This window comes from Pipistrellus hanaki, assembly GCF_964339955.1.
Source record: "Pipistrellus hanaki genome assembly, chromosome: 15".
Lineage (NCBI taxonomy): Eukaryota > Metazoa > Chordata > Mammalia > Chiroptera > Vespertilionidae > Pipistrellus > Pipistrellus hanaki.
The window spans coordinates 47055241-47075599 of record NC_140517.1 but is presented as its reverse complement, the minus strand read 5'-3'; the positions used below and the strand labels follow the sequence as shown (position 1 = coordinate 47075599).

At 48.7% G+C, this 20359-nt stretch overlaps 1 protein-coding gene across 1 annotated transcript in view; it reads left to right on the top strand.

Annotated features, from left to right (window-relative positions):
- Positions 1-16685: 16685 nt before the first annotated feature.
- Positions 16686-20359, top strand: part of LOC311633492 (kallikrein-7-like) — a gene marked incomplete at its 5' end in the record, with an annotated part of 31505 nt that continues 27831 nt past the window's right edge. The window contains one exon of the mRNA XM_084906252.1: positions 16686-16810. Coding sequence (XP_084762378.1) covers positions 16738-16810 — 73 coding nt within the window. The remainder of the gene's footprint in view (positions 16811-20359) is intronic.

The following is a 20359-nucleotide window of genomic DNA, read 5'->3' as shown; positions in this document are numbered from 1 at the left end:
AAAATGGGACAGGGGCTTGGGGGAGAGGAGAGAGAGAGAGAGAGAGAGAGAGAGAGAGAGAGAGAGAGAGAGAGAGAGGAAGGGAGGGAATGGAGAGAGGAGGTAAATGACTTCTTCATCAAAGAGCAAATGGGATTTAAAAAGGTTCTTAGCAGGTCACAGTGGAAAACTACTCTGTGGATAGAGCATTGGACTGTTGACTAAAGCGACCCCAGTTGCGGGCTCGATCCCCCACTCCCCAATATGGGGCAAGAAGGAGGCAGACAATCAATGATTCTTTCTCATCATTGATGTTTCTCTCTCTCTCTCTTTCTCTCTCTCTCTCCTTTCCACTCTAAAATCAATAAAAATATATTAAAAATAGAAAAAAAGGATGAAATACTGATTTTGTGACATCATTAATAGATCTTAAGAACATCATGCTAAGTGAGGTAAGTCAGACAGAAATGGATGAGAACAACATGATGTCCATCTCGTGTGGGATATAAAACTGCAAGCGTCATTGAACGAGAAAAGAATTGCCCATGGACACAGACACCAGGATATCAGTTACTAGAGGAAAGTTGGGGCAGGGAGGCGGCAGTGAAAGGGAAAGGGGGTGAACTATACAGTATCAGAAGAAGCTTTGACTTTTGAGTGCTAACACCCCATGCAACAGACATTATATGTGATAGACTTGAAACACATGTAATCTTATTAACCAACAAATTTAATTAACATTAAAAAATAATGTAATGATGAAATAGCAATAAAAGAGAAAATGTTTTCTGAAAAAGAAGAATCCTTACTTCTCTGACACTCAGCCCTGGCAGCAGTTAAAGCAGAGACAGAGATACAGAGCTCACAGGTGTCAGACACGGTCCTACCGGTATCACAGTCCATTAGGACAGTGGTGGGCAAACTCATTTGTCCACAGACCCAACCAACAGGACAATGATTGAAATTTCCTTTTGAGAGGCAAATTTTTTAAACTGAAGATTCTTTTAATGCCACTTCTACAAAACAGACTAGCCCAGGCAGTGGTATTTTGTGGAAGAGCCACACTCAAAGGGCCAAAGAGCCGCATGTGGCTCGAGAGCAGCAGTCTTCCCACCACTGTGTAACATCAGAGAAGGTGGCATGGATCCCAGAGAACTAGTCCACTCTCTTTCTCTCTCCCTGGGACACTGTATGTGTGTGTGTGTGTATGTGTGTGTGGTGTGTGTGTGTGTGGTGTGTGTGTGTCATTCTATCTGCCTCTTTTCGTCTCTGTCTCTCTCCCACACGTGTCAGCTGTTCCTCCTCGTGTCTCAGAGTTTCTCATTCCCTCTCTAGTGTATCTCATTCTATCTTCATAGAAAGATGTTCTTCTAGCCCCCAACTTGAACAGAGCTCCTTCCCTGGATTCCATCACCATTTCTAGGGCAGAGGCCGTGCCTTTGTGAGCTTAGCCTGGGTCATGCATCCATCCCAATGGATGGCAGGGTCTATAGAAGCCTAATTGTCACCAGTAGTGGAATGTGAAAAGGGAATCCGGAAGGCTGGCCAACCTTCACTGCTGGGAATGGACAGAGCTAATCACTCATTGTTTAGTTGAGACTTTGGTAGGTAAAATAATACCCACCTGTTAATCATATGTGAATTCTTGCTTATTGTTATTAGAATTTCCTGCCTAAAGGATATGGGTGTTTCCCAAAGCCTCAATAAAAAGGGATAGCAAAGGCCAGAGCAGTAGCTAGTCCTCCCCATACAGGTGGACTCCAGCCTGGCTCCCCATTTTTCCAAATTAACTCTTTTCCAGTCTCTTTTCATTTGTGTGCAGCCTTCACCAGAAACCGGACAGGAATCCTGAACCACACGGGATGTGATAAGAGATCTCGCCAAGACCACTTTCCAAGAAGTAGAGAGCTGTCCTTGGAGAAGAGGGAAGTGAATCCAGGAATCAGAAACCATTGGCCTTCAGAACCCAAAGGTGCTAAACCAGAAGGTTGGGGATCAGTGTCCAGGACCCGCTGGGGAAAACACAGCTGGCAGCACAGTCAGGTGCCGGTTCTCAGGTGAGAAAGAACAGGAGCTAGCAATGAGTCACCAGGCAAAGCTTCACGAGGTAGATCTGAGGACATTGGGGATATGAGTTGAGGTGGGAGGGGGCTTTTAGGAACAGGTCTGGGGCTAAACCCAAGGGCAAGGCATGGCTGGGATGTGGGATTCTTGCCAAGGTGCAGGCAGGGATGGTGGGGGAGGGGGAAGTTTACATCATTAATAGCCTCCTGGGGATCTGAATTTGGTTTCAGCCTGATTCCTCCCAGCAAAGCCAAGGGTTTGGCTAGCCTGAAGGAGGGCTGGTGAAAGATAAAGAAAAGACAGACAGAGAGAATAAGCTGCATCCAGGTGGATTTCCTTGCCAGACTGAGGCCACAGAACAGATCCGGATGGCAAAGTTGATGCTTTATTTATAGTCAAGAACAAACAAGGAAATTTACAATGTTGACATTTTATTAATTTTCAATGTTCCTGCTTCCGAAATTCTCTGTATTTCCAGCCCCTGCACAAGAGGCCCTTCCTCTCTGGCAGCCACAGAAGCTCAGACCAGACACATGGCAGGTGCCCTGCTCCAGCCCCTGCTGTTCCTACTGCTGTCCTTAGCCCTGGGATCTCCTGGACAAGCAGGTGAGGACCAGCCTTGGAGTCTTGACCTTGTCCCCTGGGCTTCACAGCCCACCACTTCCCTCAACAGACGCCCCTCTCACCAAGGAGCCCCCGAGTCAGGATCCTACTCTGCAGCAGTCTCCTCCCATGGAGACTCAACCCCTGGGCTGTGCCCCCTTCCATCATGCTCCCTCCTGACTCCTGGGCTTTGTGTGCCCTCCAGCCTGCTCCCTGCCCTCCATGTCTCTCTCATCAAAAGCTGGGGTTGCCTCCAGACCAGCAGCTGCCCTGGCTTTCTGAGCAGGCTCCCCCATCTTCTCCATCCCCATCCCCATCTCCATCTCCATCTGCAGCAGTCTCAGCCATGTGCTCAGCCTTTGCCCTTCTTCACACCGCTGTCTCTGTCTGTCTCTCTCCATCACTGTCTCTGGGCATCATCGCCTGATGCCTGCTGCCCAAACTTCCCCTATGTCTCCATTCAGCCCACGGCAACGGGGAAAGGATCAGTAGTGAAGTTCTATGCCCAAATGGCGCCCAACCCTGGCAAGTGGCCCTGTTATTGGACAATGGGACCGAGTGTGCAGGGATGCTGATCCGCAGGAGCTAGGTGCTCACCATTGCCAATTGCTATGAGAGGTAAGGGCCAGGGGGGCACGGGAACGCTGTTTCCCATGGGTGTCTGTCTCTGCTTTCCCCCCCTCTCTCTATCTCTCTTTCACTCTCTCTCTCAGTTTTGGTGTGTCTCTACTTCAGCCTCTAGGTCTCCTCTGTCCCCCTCATTCTGGATCTTGTTACCCCTACCCCAGCGGTAGGCAAACTGTGGCTCGCAGCCACATGACACTCTTTGGCCCCTTGACTATGGCTCTTCCACAAAACTCCACAGCCAGGGCGATTCTATTTTGAAGAAGTAGCATTAGAAGAAGCTTTAATTAAAAAAAAATCCTCTCAAAAGAAATTTCAATCCTTGTCCTGTTGACATTTCGCTCTGTTGACTAATGGGTTGGCCGACCACTGCCTTATCCAGTCACAGGGTCTCAATGATGCTTTCTTTTTTTTTCTTTTTTTTCAAGTGACTACTTGGTGCAAATGGGCAGTGACATTCTGGGTGACCCATATGCCCAGAGGATCACAGCCACAGAGACCTTCATCCACCCCCAGTTTGACTTTGCCAGGAAAGGCCATGACATCATGCTTGTGAAACAGAGCAGTACAGCCATGCTCTCATCCACCGTGAGGACAGTCAACGTGCCTTACAGTTGCAAACCATCTGGGACCAGTTGTACTGTCTCAGGCTGGGGAAGCAGCACCACACATGTAGGTAAGGCTGCCCCTGTGAGCCAGGAACACCCCAATCCACAGCTCTCTTTTTTTTTTCTAGGACACAGGACACAGATAACAAACCCAAGATCCCCGACCCTCACGCCCCTCCTCCCTCAGCCAGACCCTGGAGCCCAAGTCACCTGGCCTGTTCCCAGCAGACTGAGGACTCTGCTGTATACCCACTTTCCCTTAACACATAATCCCTGAATTTAAAACCTCCATATTCCAGACCCAATGGTCCAAGAACCCCAGTCACCTCTTTTTAATAATATATATATAATTTCATTGGTTTGTTACAGAGAAGAAGGGAGAGGGATAGAGAGCCAGAAACATCAATGAGAGAGAAATATCGACCAGCTGCCTCCTGTACACGCCCTACGTGGGATAAGCCGGCAACCAAGGTACATGCCCTTGACTGGAATCAAACCTGGGACCCTTCAATCCACATGCCGACACACTATCCACTAAGCCAGACCAGTCAGGGCTCCAGTCACCTTTTGATGCAGACCAAGTATGGTTGTCTCTCGGTTGCATCTCCAGATTTTTCAATGTCCAGGATCCAGCCCCTGCCTCCATCAGACACAAGAGTCCCTGCCCCCAGGTACCTCCTCAAACTGAAAGATCCAGGCCCCCAGCTCCCTGCCGGCTCTCACACACACAACCTCTGACTCCCAGCCACCTCCTTCCGTAGAGAAAAGAGCCCTGGACTTCTTCACCCTCAGATCCTCCTTCCTTCAATCCAGGAGTTCCATCACTGAGGCCTAGTTAGTGACCAGAGCCTAGAGTCACCCGGCCTCTCTTTATTGGTCATCCAGAACCTCTCCCTCCACCACTCTTGTATCAGTACCCACCAGTCCAGCCACCCGAGCCTCTGACTGACCCCCTGACTTCCCCAACAGTGAGAAACACATAACAGCTCATGTACACCAAAGCCATCATCCTCCCCATCAAGGAATACAGGGGGGTTTCCTCCAACATGCAGAAGAGGTCCATGCTCTGTGCTGGTCCTCCCAACAGAAGGTCCTTTGTTGGTAAAGTGAGTCCCCTCCTCCCCTACCCTGGGTCCGACTTCCTCTCAGGCGGTCTCCCACTCCATCCCATGTCCGTGGGGAGTGGGGGCAGGGAGGCCCAGACCCTGGGGCTTAGCCTTCCCTCACCCCTCACCAGGCCCACTTTCCTGGCTCTCTCTCTCCTCAGTTCTCTCCCTGGGTCAGGTGGTTCATCAAACCATGGTGTTGGTCACGACTTTATCTAAAATTAAAATTCCATGTTTCCCATGGATTTTTTTTCTTAGTCAATCAGATTTCTAAGGCATTGCATTAAAATACATCTTGCATTCGCTGAGAAGTTGTGCCCGGAGTTAGTGTCTGGCTTGCTTATATGTCTCTGTATCTGGTCCTGGCTCTGGGGAAAGAAGGAGACTCCTTCTACTCTTTGTCCCCACTTTCTCCTCTCTGTAACCCCCTCTTGTCTCTGAGAATTATCTCCCCTCATCCCTCTTTACACCTCATCTTATTTCGTTTTCCTCTGTATTCTCTCTCTCTCTCTCTCTCTCTCTCTCTCTCTCTCTCTCTCTCTCTCTCTCTTTGACTCTCTTACTCTTTCTATTTCCTCCATCTCTTCCTCTTTCCTCACCCCATATATTTCTGCTACTCTTCCCCTTCTACCTTCCCTTTCTTCTCCATCCTTCTGTCTGTTATGGCCGACCCGCGAATGAAGACCACCAGTCAGCCAAATTGGAATTCAGGAAGCCTTTATTAGGAACTCGAGTCCTGGCTCCCTTCTCAACTGACACAGCAGCGAGCAACTAGAGCCCCAACCCACTGTAAGCATACTACCTTTGTTCCCATCTTAGGGATGCCTGGCAGATTAGGATTGGCTAAAAGTTTTAACGAAGAAACGTCAGTTATAAGTTATAGAAAAATTCCACTAGTAAAGTAATATTTAAAGTTTATACAACACCTGGGGTCGGGGTTTATTTTCAGCTTAAGCAGTCTCTGTTTCACCTGGTTTGGTCTGTTTATCCTGCCTTGCGGCTACCGGTAACAGGATGTGCCTGCCTGGGGGTTGAGCCTTGCAGCAGAACTATTTTATGACTAACAGTTATGCTTGGCTAAAGCGTATCATGCTACATACTCTCTAACTTATAACTGACGTTTCTTTGTTAAAACTTTTAGCCAATCATAATCTGCCAGGCATCCCTAAGATGGGGATAAAAGTAGCATGCTTAGAGTTGCTCCTTGCTTCCCTGGCCTGGAGTCCTGCCTCGACAGGGTGTTGCTAACCATCTGGAGCTCTGCCTCCGCCAGGTCTTGCCGGCCACAACATTCCCCTCTGGTCTTATTGGGGAATCAAATCGTTGATTCTGGCTGCTCCCATTCCTCCTCTCGGATCGGCTAGTACTGGGTATGTAGGACCGTGAGCTTTACTGCCTGAATTCTATCCTGCTTGAAGGTTGGCAGGCTGCAGAGGGGGCAGGGTCCAATGAGTTACATGAGTAAGAGTAGGGTGAGGGGCCCTGCTATAGCTGTTATTAAGGTCCTTAACCAAGGGGACCAGGAAAATAAGTTTTCATACCAATTTCCTTCTTGTCTTCTCTGTTCTTCTCTTTCTGCTCTCCCATTCCCTTGCACATGTAGCTTTACATAGCCCGGGACTTTCTCACTGGCTATCAAAACTGGTCTTACAATTACGACACCCACAGTTCCCATTAGTACTGTCCTCACAGAAGTCCAATTACCCTCCTGCAGGCATCAAGTCTCCTCCGGTTTTATACATGGAAGCCTATATTTCGAACTGGAGTCTCGGCTCCCGGACAACTGACACAGCAGTGAGCAACGAGAGCCCTGACCCACTCTAAGCATGCTACTTTTATCCCCGTCTTAGGGATGCCTGGCAGATTATGATTGGCTAAAAGCTTTAACAAAGAAACGTCAGTTATAAGTTATAGAAAAATTCCACGAGTACAGTAACATTTAAAGTTTATACAACACCTGGGGTGGGGGGTTATTTTCAGCTTAAGCAGTCTATTTCACCTGGTTTGGTCTGTTTGTCCTGCCTTGCGGCTACTGGTAACAGGACGTGCCTGCCTGGGGGTTGAGCCTTGCAACAGAACTATTTTATGACTAAGTTATGCTACATTCTTTGTTTTGGGTCTGCTTGCTCCTTCCTTCCCTGGCCTGGAGTCCTGCCTCCACAGGATGTTGCTAGCCATCTGGAGCTCTGCCTCCACCGGGTCTTGCCGGCCATAACATCTCTAACTCTTTCTCTTTGACTGGTGGCCTCTTTGTATTCCCTCTTTCCTCCTTCACATGCTCACTGTCCGCTTTCCAGGGACAATGAGATGGTGCATCTTTAGAATGGGAGTGTTTTTAAGAATGGGATGGTTCTCTCTGTCTCCCCACTCCCCCCAGGGAAACCTGATTCATAAATGGGCAAGCTGTGCAGGGACACAGAGCCCCACACTGGAAAGCATGTCACGCTTGCTTTAATGTATGTTTCCCATAGTGTTCAAACGCATATACTTGAACGTGGTGAACCCATTTTCATTTGCACCAGACCCTTTGAATTTGGTCATGGATCCTTCACCTGATATCCAGGACAACCCTGGCCCGCATCCCAGAAAAATTGTGTGGATTCCAGGAGATAATGCACCTTCTCCCAGGGGCTTGGCAAAGCGTCCCTTTACCATGGAAAATAAATGGGGCTCTGATACCCTCGGAGCCCCACCCCCTCCCTGTGATTGGCCAGGACTGAAGCCCATGGACTCTTCAGAAAACCTGATTGGTCCTCTCCATAACAGCATCCATTCCTGCTCTGCCATTGGTCCACAGAGATCAGGCATCTCTTCCCATTGGCCAGGTAGGAAGGCTGTCTTCTGGCAGGACAGACAAGAACACCACAAGGTATAGGAGACCTCAGGGATGGCTGCTCTGAGACGGAAGCTCACCTGCTCTCTCCCCTCCAGGGTGACTCGGGGAGCCCACTGATGTGCGAAGGTTCCCTGCAAGGCCTGGTGTCCAAGGGAAATGTCCCTCCTCGACCGCCCTTCCTTCCAACCTTATACACGCATGTGTGCGCTTAAAGCAAATGGATTAGTGATACCATGAGAGGGAAAGCCTAATCCCTCCATACTGCCACCTCTCCATCCCTACACCCTAGAACAGTTACTTCGCAAAGAATAAAAATTAAAAAATAAAGGCATCCATGACTTACAGACTTGTGTGACTTGACTGTCTATCAAAGTCATAATAAAATGACAAAACTAGCTCCAACCGGTTTGGCTCAGTGGACAGAGCGTTGGCCTGCTGACTAAAGGGTCCCAGGTTGGATTCCGGTGTGCCACTCTCTCAACGAATTCATGGCAGCAGTATTCTTCCTGAAGACTTCCTCCCTCTCTCCTAGGTTGTCACCTGTGACCTCAGAAACTCCTTTCCTCCCTCCTCCCTTTCCCTTCCTCTCTTTAAAAATATCAATAAAAAATTCATATCCACAGTGAGGATTTTTTTTTTAATATATACTAGGCCAAAACCGGTTTGGTTCAGGGTTGGAGCGTCGGTCTGTGGACTGAAAGATCCCAGGTTTGATTCTGGTCAAGGGCATTTACCTTGGTTGCAGGCACATACCCAGTAGGGGTGTGCAAGAGGCAGCTGGTTGATGTTTCTCTCTCATCCACGTTTCTAACTTTTTATCCCTCTCCCTTCATCTCTGTAAAAAATCAATAAAATATATTTAAAGAATAAAAATGAAAATATACACCAGGGATTCCCAGCTACTCCTCTGAGACCCAGGATTCTGGTCTCCCAACACCCTCCTTGCACCATCCAAGGTGAATACGTGATGTCAGAGGAGTTGGCATGGATCCCAGAGAAGCTCGTCCGCTCTATTTCCCTCTCCCTGGGAAACTCTGCGTGCGTCTGTGTGTGTGTGTGTGTGTGTGTGTGTGTGTGTGTGTGACTGTACCTGCCTCATTTTGTCTCTGTGTCTCTCTCCCACACGTGTCAGCTGTTTCATGTCGTGTCTCAGAGTATCTCTTTCCTTCTGTGGTGGATCTCATTCAACCTTCCATAGAAAGATGTTCTTCTAGCCCCAAGATTAAACAGAGCTCCTTTCCGGAATTCCATCACCATTTCTAGGGCAGAGGCCATGCCTTTGTGAGCTTAGCCTGGGTCATGCATCCATCCCAATGGGTGGGAGGGTCTATAGAAGCCTAATTGTCATTAGTAGTGAAATGTGAAAAGGGAATCTGGAAGGCTAGCCAGCCTTAATTGCTCTGAATGGTCAGAGCTAATCATTCATTGTTTAGTTGAGACTTTGGTAGTTAACGAAACCTCCACCTGTTAATTATATGTGAATTCTTGCTGATTGTCCATCATTGGAATTTACAATGTTGACATTTTATTAATTTACAATGTTCCTGCTTCCTAAACTCTCTGTCTTTCCAGCCCCAGCAGAAGAGGCCCTTCCTCTGTGGCAGCCACAGAAGCTCAGACAGGAGACATGGCAAGTCCTCTGCTCCAGGCCCTGCTGCTCCTACTGCTGTCCTTCACCCTGGGATCTGCTGCAGAAGCAGGTGAGGACCAACCTGGGAGTCTTAACCTTGCCCCTGGTGCCTCACAGCCACCCACTTTCCTCTCCATACCCCCCTCTCTCCAAGGAGCCCCCGAATCAGGACCCTCCTCTGCAGAAGTCTCATTCTATGGAGACTCAACCCCTGGGCTGTGGCCCCTTCCATCCTGCTCCCTCCTGACTCCTGGGCTCCGGGTGCCCTCCAGGCTGCTCCCTGCCCTCTGTGTCTCTCTCATCAAAAGCTGGGGTTGCCTCCAGACCAGCAGCTGCCCTTGGTTTCTGAGCAGGCTCCCCCCATCTCTCTCCATCCCCATCTCCATCTCCATCTGCAGCAGTCTCAGCCATCTTCTCAGCCTTTGCCCTTCTTCACGCCGCTCTGTCTGTCTGTCTCACTCCATCACTGTCTCCAGGCATCCATTGCTTAATGTCTGGTGCCCATGGTTCCCCCATGTCTCCATTCAGCCTTCGGCAAAGGGGAAAGGATCAGTAGTGAAGTTCTATGCCCAAAAGGCGCCCAACCATGGCAAGTGGCCCTGTTAGTGGATGATGGGACCGAGTGTGCAGGGGTGCTGATCGACAGGAGCTGGGTGCTCACCATTGCCAATTGCTATGAGAGGTAAGGGCCAGGGGGCACGGGAACTCTGTTTCCCACTTTGGGTGTCTGTCCCTGCCTCGCCCTCTCTCTCTCTCTCTCTCTTTCGCTCTCTCTCTCGGTTATTGTTTGTCTCTAGGTGTCTCTAATTCAGCCTCTAGGACTCTGTCCCCCTCATCTGGGTCTGTGTTCTCCCTACCCCAGTGGTGGAAAAACTGTGGCTCGCAAGCCACATGACACTCTTTGGCTGCTTGAGTATGGCTCTTCCACAAAACACCACGGCCCGGGCAAGTCTGTTTTGAAGAAGTGGCATTAGAAGAAGCTTTAGTTAAAAAAAAAAAAAAAATTCCTCTCAAAAGAAATTTCAATCCTTGTCCTGCTGACATTTGATTCTGTTGACTAATGGGTTTGCCGACCACTGCCTTATCCAGTCACAATGTCTCAATGATGCTTTTTTTTTTTTTTTTCTCAAGCGACTACTTGGTGCAAATAGGCAGTGACTCTCTGAGTGGCCCATATGCCCAGAAGATCACAGCCAAAGAGACCTTCATCCACCCCCAGTTTGACTATCCCAGGAAAGACCATGACATCATGCTTGTGAAGCTGAGCAGTCCAGCCACGCTCTCATCCACCGTGAGGACAGTCGATGTGCCTTCCAGTTGCAAACCACCTGGGACCAATTGTACTGTCTCAGGCTGGGGCAGCAGCACCACAGATAAAGGTAAGGCTGCTCCCGTGACTCAGGCATACCACAGCCCCCAGCTCCCTTATTTTTTCTAGGACACATGACACAGATAAAAAACCCAAGATCCACGACCCTCACGCCCCTCCTCCCTCAGCCAGACCCTGGAGCCCAAGTCGCCAGGCCTGTTCCCAGCAGTCTGAGGACTCTTCTGTATACCTTCTTTCCCTTAACATGTAATCCCTGAATTCAAAACCTCCATCTTCCGGACCCAATGGTCCAAGAACCCCAGTCACCTCCCTTTTTTTTTTTTTTTAATATATTTTATTGATTTTTTTACAGAGAAAAAGGGAGGAGGATAGAGAGTTAAAAACATTGATGAGAGAGAAACATCAATCATCTGTCTCTTGCACAACCCCCACTGGGGATGTGCCCGCAACCAAGGCACATACCCTTGACCGGAATCGAACATGGGAACTTTCAGTCCGCAGGCCGACACTCTATCCACTGAGCCAAAACAGTTTCTGCCACACACAGTCTTTTATCAGCAACTAGGGGCCCAGCCACTCCAGCATCTGATCTCCCCCCTAACTTCCCCAGGAGAAAGAGTTTCGGGAGAGCTCAAGTGCACCCAAACCAAGATCCTCCCCAGGAATGAATGTAGGAACATTCCCCAGAATACGATCTGTGCTCTTGCTCCTGACAGACGGAACTCCACCTGTAAAGTGAGCCCCCTCCTCCCCTGCCCTGGTTCCTGCTTCCCCTCCATCCAATGTCCGGGGGGGAACGGGGGTGCCTGACCCAGGTTCTGAGCCTTCCCAGACCCCTTACCAGGCCTACTTCCCTGGCTCTCTCTCTTCCGTTTCCTGCCCAGGCCCCAGAGAGACCCGTGAGGGACGGGCATCGCCTTCCTCCTCTGCGCCATAATCTTAACGTGAGTTGAAAAAGGGGGGGCCTAAAATGAAGGTAAGGGCAGCAAGGCACTGACTACAAGCACACATTTTTTAAATTTATTTCTTTATTGAATAAGGTATCACAAATTTGTCCTCCACCCCCCATTCCAATCCCCCACTCATGCCCCCACACCCCTATTGTCCTTGACCACTGGTTAGGCTCATATGTGTGCACACAAGTCCTTCGGTTGATCTCACCCTTTTATGCCCACCCACCCTTTGAGGTCTAACCCTCTGACCCATGGCTCCATATTTCTGGGTCTGTTCTTGTTCATCAGTCTATGTTGTTCACTATTTCCCCTAGATGAGTGAGATCATATCCTACTGGAAATATACTTATAAGAATCAATTTTTTCCCTAGTAAATTTGATTTCTAAGGCATTGCATTAAAATGCTCATTGCAATCAATGAGATGTTGTGCCCAGAGCTAGTGTCTGGCTTGCTTATATGTCTTTGTACTGGTCCTGGCTCTGGAGAAAGAAGGAGCCTACTTCTCCTCTTTGTCTCCCCTTCCTAGTCTCTGCAACCCTCTCTTGTCTCTGAGAATTATCTCCCCTGATCCCTCTTAACACCTCTCTTCATTTTGTTTCCCTTCCCATGGGAACTAAATGGTGCTCTGACACCCTGCAAGCCCCGCCCCCTCCCTCTGACTGGCCAGGACTCAAGCCCAAGTCTTTGTAAAACCTGATTGGTCCTCTCCATAACAGCATCCATTCCTGCTCTGCCATTGGTCCACAGAGATCAGGCATCTCTTCCCATTGGCCAGGTTGGAAGGCTGTCTTCTGGCAGGACAGACATGAACACTACAAGGTATAGGAGACCTCAGGGATGGCTGCTCTGAGACGGAAGCTCACCTGCTCTCTCCCCTCCAGGGTGACATGGGGAGCCCACTGATGTGCGAAGGTTCCCTGCAAGGCCTGTTTTCCACAGGAGTTTACCCTTGTCCACCGCAATTCGTCCCATCCTCCTACACACATGTGTGCCGGTACCACCAATGGATTACCGATACCATGAGAGAACATTCCTAATCCCTCCATACTGCCATCTCTCCATCCCTACGCCCTACAAGAGTTACTTCGCAAAAAAAAAAAAATAATAATAATAATAATAATAATAATAATAAATAAAATAAAATAAAGGCATCCATGACTGACAGACATGTGTGAGTTGACTGTCTATCAAACTCATAATAAAACGTCAACGATAGCCCCAATCGGTTTGGCTCACTGGATAGAGCATCGGCCTGTGGACTGAAAGGTCCCAGGTTCAATTCAGATCAAGGGCATGTAACCTGGTTGTGGGCAAATCCCCAGAAAGGGGTGTGCAGGAGGCAGCTGATGGATGTTTCTCTCTCATGGATGTTTCCAACTCTCTCTCCCTCTCCCTCTCCCTTCCTCTCTGTAAAACATCAATAAAGTATATATTTTTAAAAAATAAAGAAAATATCAACAATATTCTAACTGAATACTACAATTATCTAAAATCTACAAGCAGAACACCGAAGTTGAAAAGCCCGGGACTGGTAAAAGAAAAAGAAAAAAAAAATGTGGTAAAACCAAGAGTTTCCACCACTGGGACTGTCGGTTGCTACAGATTTTGTGAAAGGGAGATTCATCAACAGATTTTTGCACCCTAACCTGTTTGGCTCAGAAGATAAAACATCTGCCTTAGGACTCAAGGGTCCCAGGTTCGATTCAGGTCAAGGGCATGTACCTTGGTATCAGGCACATCCTCAGTATGGGGTGTGCGGGAGGCAGCTGATATGTGTTTCTCTCTCATCGATGTTTCTAACTCTATATTTCTCTCCCTTCCTCTCTGTAAAAAAATTAATAAGATATATGCTTGTTTGTTTTTTTAAAAAGATTTCTGCATCACTTTCCATGTAGTTATTCTAGTAAAGCCGAAACATGGGTAGGCGAGGTTTGACTGCATCACAACACTATTTGTCAGAGCAAGAGAGAGACAACACTGACCATGTCCCAAATGATTGCGTTGTTTGTGTTAAACAATAAATGGGTGGAGGTCAGGACACTCACAAAACTGATCGGGATAATGATTATGCAGAGTTGTCACGCAGGAATGTGTTGGCTACCTGGTATTGAATGAAAAAAGAAACAAATGAAAAAAGTAGTATAGGCATGTGATCCTCACGGTATAAAATGAATAGTTTACAGAACAAAGAGCAGGTACCAGACTGCCTGTAGGCAGAGTCCTGGGTGCCTCCTTCCTCCGTTCTCCGCTCTGTGCCTGCCCGCCTCTATAATCTGAAAAACACGAGTGGGTACCTCTGGAGAGTTAAGGTTGGGAGAGGAGACCTTCAGAGAGGGAGGTGGGAAAGGAAAGTGCATCTGATTCTGAGCCTCAATCTGTCTCCTGCCCCCAATTGACCTGTGTTATTCCCCATTTGTAAAATGGGAGAGGGGGTTGGGGGAAAGGAGAGAGAGAGAGAGACAGAGAGAGAGAGAGAGAGAGAGAGAGAGAGAGAGAGAGAGAGAGAGAGAGAGAGAGAGAGAGAGAGAGAGAGAGAGAGAGAGGAAGGGAGGGAATGGAGAGAGGAGGTAAATGACTTCTTCATCAAAGAGCAAATGGGATGTGAAAAGGTTCCTAGCAGGTCACAGTGGAAAACTACTAAGTGGATAGAGCATTGGACTGTAGACTAAAGGGACCCAGGTTGCCGGCTAGATCCCCTATTCCCCAATATGGGGAATGAAGGAGGCAGCCAATCAATGATTCTTTCTCATCATTGATCTTTCTATCTCTCTCTCTCTCTCTCTGCTTTCCTCTCTGAAATCAATAAAAATATATTAAAAATAGAAGGAAAAAAAAGATGAAATACTGCCATTTGTGACATCATTGATAGATCTCAAGAACATCACCCTAACTGAGGTAAGTCAGACGGAAAAGGATGAGAACATGATATCCATCTCATGTGGGATATAAAACTGCAAGCTGCAAATGAACAAACGAGAAAAGAATTGCTCATGGACACAGACACCAGGATATCAGTTACTACAGGAAAGTTGGGGGAGGGGAGGCAGGCAGTGAAAGGGAAAGGTGGTGAACTATACGGTGTCAGAAGAAGCTTTGACTTTTGAGTGCTAACACCCCTGCAACAGACATTATATGTGATAGACTTGAAACACATGTAATTTTATTAACCAACAAATTTAATTAACATTAAAAGTAATGTAATGACGAAATAGCAATAAAAGAGAAAATGTTTTCAGAAAAAGAAGAATCCTTACTTCTCTGACACCCAGCCTTGGCAGCAGTTAAAGCGGGGACAGAGATACAGAGCTCACAGGTGTCAGACACGGTCCTACCGGTATCACAGTCCATTAAGACAAGATTGGCAAACTCATTCGTCCACAGACCCAACCAACAGGATAACGATTGAAATTTCTTTTTTGAGAGCCACATTTTTTAACCTTAAGCTTCTTCTAACGCTACTTCTTCAACATAGACTCGCCAAAGACATCATATTTTGTGGAAGAGCCACACCCATGGGGCCCAAGAGCCGCATGTGGCTAGAGAGCCACAGTCTGCCCACCACTGCATGACATCAGAAGAGGTGGCATGGATCCCAGAGAAGCTAGTCCGCTCTCTTCCTCTCTCCCTGGGACACTGTGTGTGTGTGTGTGTGTGTGTGTGTGTGTGTGTGTGTCACTGTTCCTGTCTCTTTTTGTCTCTGTGTCTCTCTCAAACATGTGTCAGCTGTTCCTCCTCGTGGCTCAGAGTATATTTTTCCTTCTCTGGTGGATCACATTCTACCTTCCATAGAAAGATGTTCCTCTAGCCTCCAGCTTGAACAGAGCTCCCTCCTGGATTCCATCACCATTTCTAGGGCAGAGGCCACGCCTTTGTTAGCTTAGCCTGGGTCATGCACCCATTCCAATGGGTGGGAGGGTCTATAGATGCCTTATTGTCACCAGTAGTGAAATGTGAAAAGGGAATCCAGAAGGCTGGCCAACCTTAATTGCTCTGAATGGTCAGAGGTGGTCAATCATTGTTTAGTTGACATTTTGGTAGTTAAAACAACCTCCACCTGTTAATCATCTGTGAATTCTTGCTGATTGTCTAGTATTGGAATTTCCTGCCTAAAAGATATGGGTGTTTCCCCTAGCCTCAATAAAAAGAGATAGCAAAGGCCAGAGCAGTAGGTAGTCCTCTCCATAGAGATGGACTCCACTCTGGCCCCCCATTTTCCCCAATTAACTCTTTTCCAGTCACTTTTCATTTGTGTGCGGCCTTCTCCAGAAACCGGACAGGAATCCTGAACCACACGGGATGTGATTAGGGATCTCGCCAAGACCGCTGTCCAAGAAGTAGAGAGCTGGTCTTGGAGACGAGGGAAGTGAACCCAGGGATCAGAAACAATCGGCCATCAGAATACAAAGTGCTAAACCAGAAATTTCAAGATTGGTGTCCAGAACCTGCCAGGGCAAACAGAGCTGGCAGCACAGTCAGGTGCCAGTTCTCAGATAAGAACAGGAGCTAGCAATGTATCACCAGGCATAGGTTCAGGAGGTAGGTCTGAGGACATGGGGGATATGAGTTGAGGTGGGAGGGGGCATTTAGGAACAGGTCTGGGGCTAAACCCAAGGGCAAGGCATGGCTGGGATGTGGGATTCTTGTCGAGGTGCAGGCAGGGATGGTAGGGGAGAGGGAAGCTTACATCATTAGTAGCCTCCTGGGAAACTGAATTTGGTTTCAGCCTGAGTACTGCCAGCTCAGCCAAGGGTTTGGCAAGCCTGAAGGAGGGCTGGTGAAGGATTAAGAAAAGACAGACAAAAGGAATAAGCTGGGTCTAGGTGGATCTTCTGTGCCTGGCTGAGGCCACAGAACGGATCCAGACTGCAAAGCTGAGGCTTAATTTATACTCAGGGACAAACAAGGTAATTTACAATGTTCCTGCTTCCAGAACTCTCTGTCTTTCCAGCCCCAGCAGAAGAGGCCCTTCCTCTGTCGCAGCCATAGAAGCTCAGACAGGACACATGGCAGGTCCCCTGCTTCAGCCCCTGCTGCTCCTACTGCTGTCCTTAGCCCTGGGATCTGATGGACAAGCAGGTGAGGACCAGCCTGGGAGTACTGACCTTGCCCCCAGGCCTCACAGCTCCCAACTTCCCTCTCCAGATCCTCCTCTCTCCAAGGAGCCCCCCGAGACAGGACCGTCCCCTGCCACAGCCTCCTCCCATGGAGACTCAACATCTGGGTGGTGCCCCTTCCTTCCTGCTCCCTCCTGACTCCTGGGCTCTCGGTGCCTTCCAGGCTGCGTCCCAGCCTTCGTGTCTCTCTCATCAGAAGTTGAATTACCTCTAGACCAGAGGCTGTCCTGAGTTTCTGAGCAGGCTCCCCCCATCTCTCTCCATCTCCATCTCCATCTTCATCTGCAGCAGTCTCAGCCATGTGCTAAGCCTTTGCCCTTCTCCAGGCCGCTCTGCCTATCTGTCTGTCTGTCTCTCTCCATCACTGTCTCTGGGCATCGATCCCCTGCTGCCCATGCTTTCCCCATGTCTCCATCCAGCCCACAGCAACAGGGAAAGGCTCAGTATTGGAGTTCTATGCCCAACAGATGCCCAACCCTGGCAGGTGACCCTGTTTACGAACCATAGGATCCAGTGTGCAGGCGTGCTGATCCACAGGAAGTGGGTGCTCACCTTTGCCCACTGCCATAGGAGTTTCGTGGCAGGGGGGCCAGAGGGACTCCGATTCTCACTCTGAGTGTCTGTTCCTCTCTCTCTCTCTCTCTCTCTCTCTCTCTCTCTCTCTCTCTCTCTCTCTCTCTCTCTCTTTCTCTCTCTCTGGGTCTTGGTTTGTCTCTATGTGTCTCTCCTGCACCCTCTATGTCTCTGGCAACCTCCCTCCAGTGCTCTGTCCTTCTCATTCCGGGTCTGTGTTCCCCCTACCCTAGTGGCTCTTCCAGAAAACGCCACGGCCCGGGCAAGTCTATTTCAAAGAAGTGGCATTAGAAGAAGCTTCAGTTTTTAAAGAGTGGCTCTCCAAGAAAATTTCAATGGTTGTCCTGTTGACATTTGGCTCTGTTGACTAATGGGTTTGCCGAACACGGCTCTACCCAATCACAGGTTCTCAATGCTGCTTTTTTTTTTTCCCCAAGTGAATATATTGTGCAAATGGGCAGTGACTTTCTGGTTGACCCAAATGCCCAGAGGATCAGGGCCACACAGACCTTTGTCCAACCCCAGTTTGACTCAGTCAGGCAAGTCCATGACATCATGCTTGTGAAGCTGAGCAGCCCGGCCATGCTCTCTTCCACCATGAGGACATTCGATGTGCCCTCCAGGTGCAAACCGGATGGGACCAATTGTACTGTCTCAGGTTGGGCAGCAGCACCACACATGTAGGTAATGCTGCTCCTGTGACCCAGGCGTACCAGAGCCCACAGCTCCCTTTTTTCCCTAAGATACAGGAAACAGGTAACAAGCCCAAGATCCCCGACCCACACTCCCCACTCCCGCAGCCAGACCCTGGAGGCCAAGTCGCTAGGCCTGTTAACAGCAGACTGAGGACTCTGCCATAGACCCTCTTTCCCTTAACACATAATTCCTGATCCCAAACCTCCATCTTCTGGACCCAGGAGTCCAAGAACCCCAGTCACCTCTTTTTTAATAATATATATATAATTTTATTGCTTTGTTACAGAGAGGAAGGGAGAGGGATAGAGAGCCAGAAACATCAATGAGAGAGAAATATCCACCAGCTGCCTCCTGCACACGCCCTATGTGGGATAAGCTGCAACCAAGGTACATGCCCTTGTTGGGGCCCTTCAATCCACAGGCTGACACTCTATTCAATGATCCAAACCAGTCCGGGCTCCAGTCAACTTTTGACGCAGACCAAGTATTGTTGTCTCTCAGTTGCATCTCCACATTTTTCAATGTCCAGGACCCAGCCCCTGCCTCCATCAGACACAAGAGTCCCTGCCCACAGGTACCCCTTCAGACCCAAAGATCCAGGCCCCCAGCACCCTCCAGGCTCTCACACACAAGCTCTGGCTCCCAGCCACCTCATTCTATAGAGAAGAGAGCCCTGGCTTCTTCACCCTCAGACCCCTAAGCCTTGGCCCCTCAGATCTTCCTCCCTCCAATCCAGGAGTTCCATCGCTGGGGCCTAGTTCATGACCAGAGCTTAGAGTCACCCGGCCTCTCTTTATTGGTTATCCAGAACCTCTCCCTCCACCACTCTTGTATCAGTACCCAGCGGTCCAGCCACCCCAGCCTCTGACTGACCCCCTGACTTCCCCAACAGTGAGAAACACATAACAGCTCATGTACACCAAAGCCATCATCCTCCCCATCAAGGAATACAGGGGGGGTTTCCTCCAACATGCAGAAGAGGTCCATGCTCTGTGTTGCTCCTCCCAACAGAAGGTCCTTTGTTGGTAAAGTGAGTCCCCTCCTCCCCTACCCTGGGTCCGACTTCCTCTCAGGCAGTCTCCCACTCCATCCCATGTCCGTGGGGAGTGGGGGGAGGGAGGCCCAGACCCTGGGGCTGAGCCTTCCCTCACCCCTCACCAGGCCCACTTTCCTGGCTCTCTCTCTCTCCTCAGTTCTCTGCCCGGGTCAGGTTCTTCATCAAACCATGGTGTTGGTCAAGACTTTATCTAAAATTAAAATTCCATGTTTCCCATGGATTTTTTTTTCTTACTAAATTAGATTTCGAAGGCATTGCATTCAATACCTGCTGATATGTTGTACCCGGAGCTAGTGTCTGCCTTGCTCATACGTCTCTGTATCTGGTCCTGGCTCTGGGGAAAGAAGGAGCCTGCTTCTACTCTTTGTCCCAACTTCCTCGTCTCCGTAACCCCCTCTGGTCTCTGAGAATTATCTCCTCTAATCCCTCTTTACACCTCATCTTATTTTGTTTTCCTCTGTATTCTCTCTCTCTCTCTCTCTCTCTCTCTCTCTCTCTCTCTCTCTCTCTCTCTCTCTCTCCTTCTGACTCTTACTCTTTCTATTTCCTCCATCTCTTCCTCTTTCCTCACCCCATATATTTCTGCTTCTCTGTCCCCTTCTACCTTCCCTTTCTTCTCTCCATCCTTCTCTCTGTTATGGCCGGCCCACAAATCACGACCACCAGTCAGCCAAATTGGAATTTAGGAAGCATTTATTAGGAACTCGAGTCCAGGCTCCCTTCTCAACTGACACAACAGGGAGCAACGAGAGCCCCGACCCACTGTAAGCATGCTACCTTTATCCCCGTCTTAGGGATGCCTGGCAGATTAGGATTGGCTAAAAGTTTTAAAAAAGAAACATCAGTTATAAGTTATAGAAAAATTCCACTAGTACAGTAACATTTAAAGTTTATACAAGACTCTGGGTGGGGGTTTATTTTCAGCTTAAGCAGTCTGTTTCACCTGGTTTGGTCTGTTTGTCCTGCCTTGCGGCTACTGGTAACAGGATGTGCCTGCCTGGGGGTTGAGCCGTGCAGCAGAACTATTTTATGACTAATAGTTATGCTTGGCTAAAGCATATCGTGCTACATACTCTCTAACTTATAACTGACGTTTCTTTGTTAAAACTTTTAGCCAATCATAATCTGCCAGGCATCCCTAAGATGGGGATAAAAGTAGCATGCTTAGAGTTGCTCCTTGCTTCC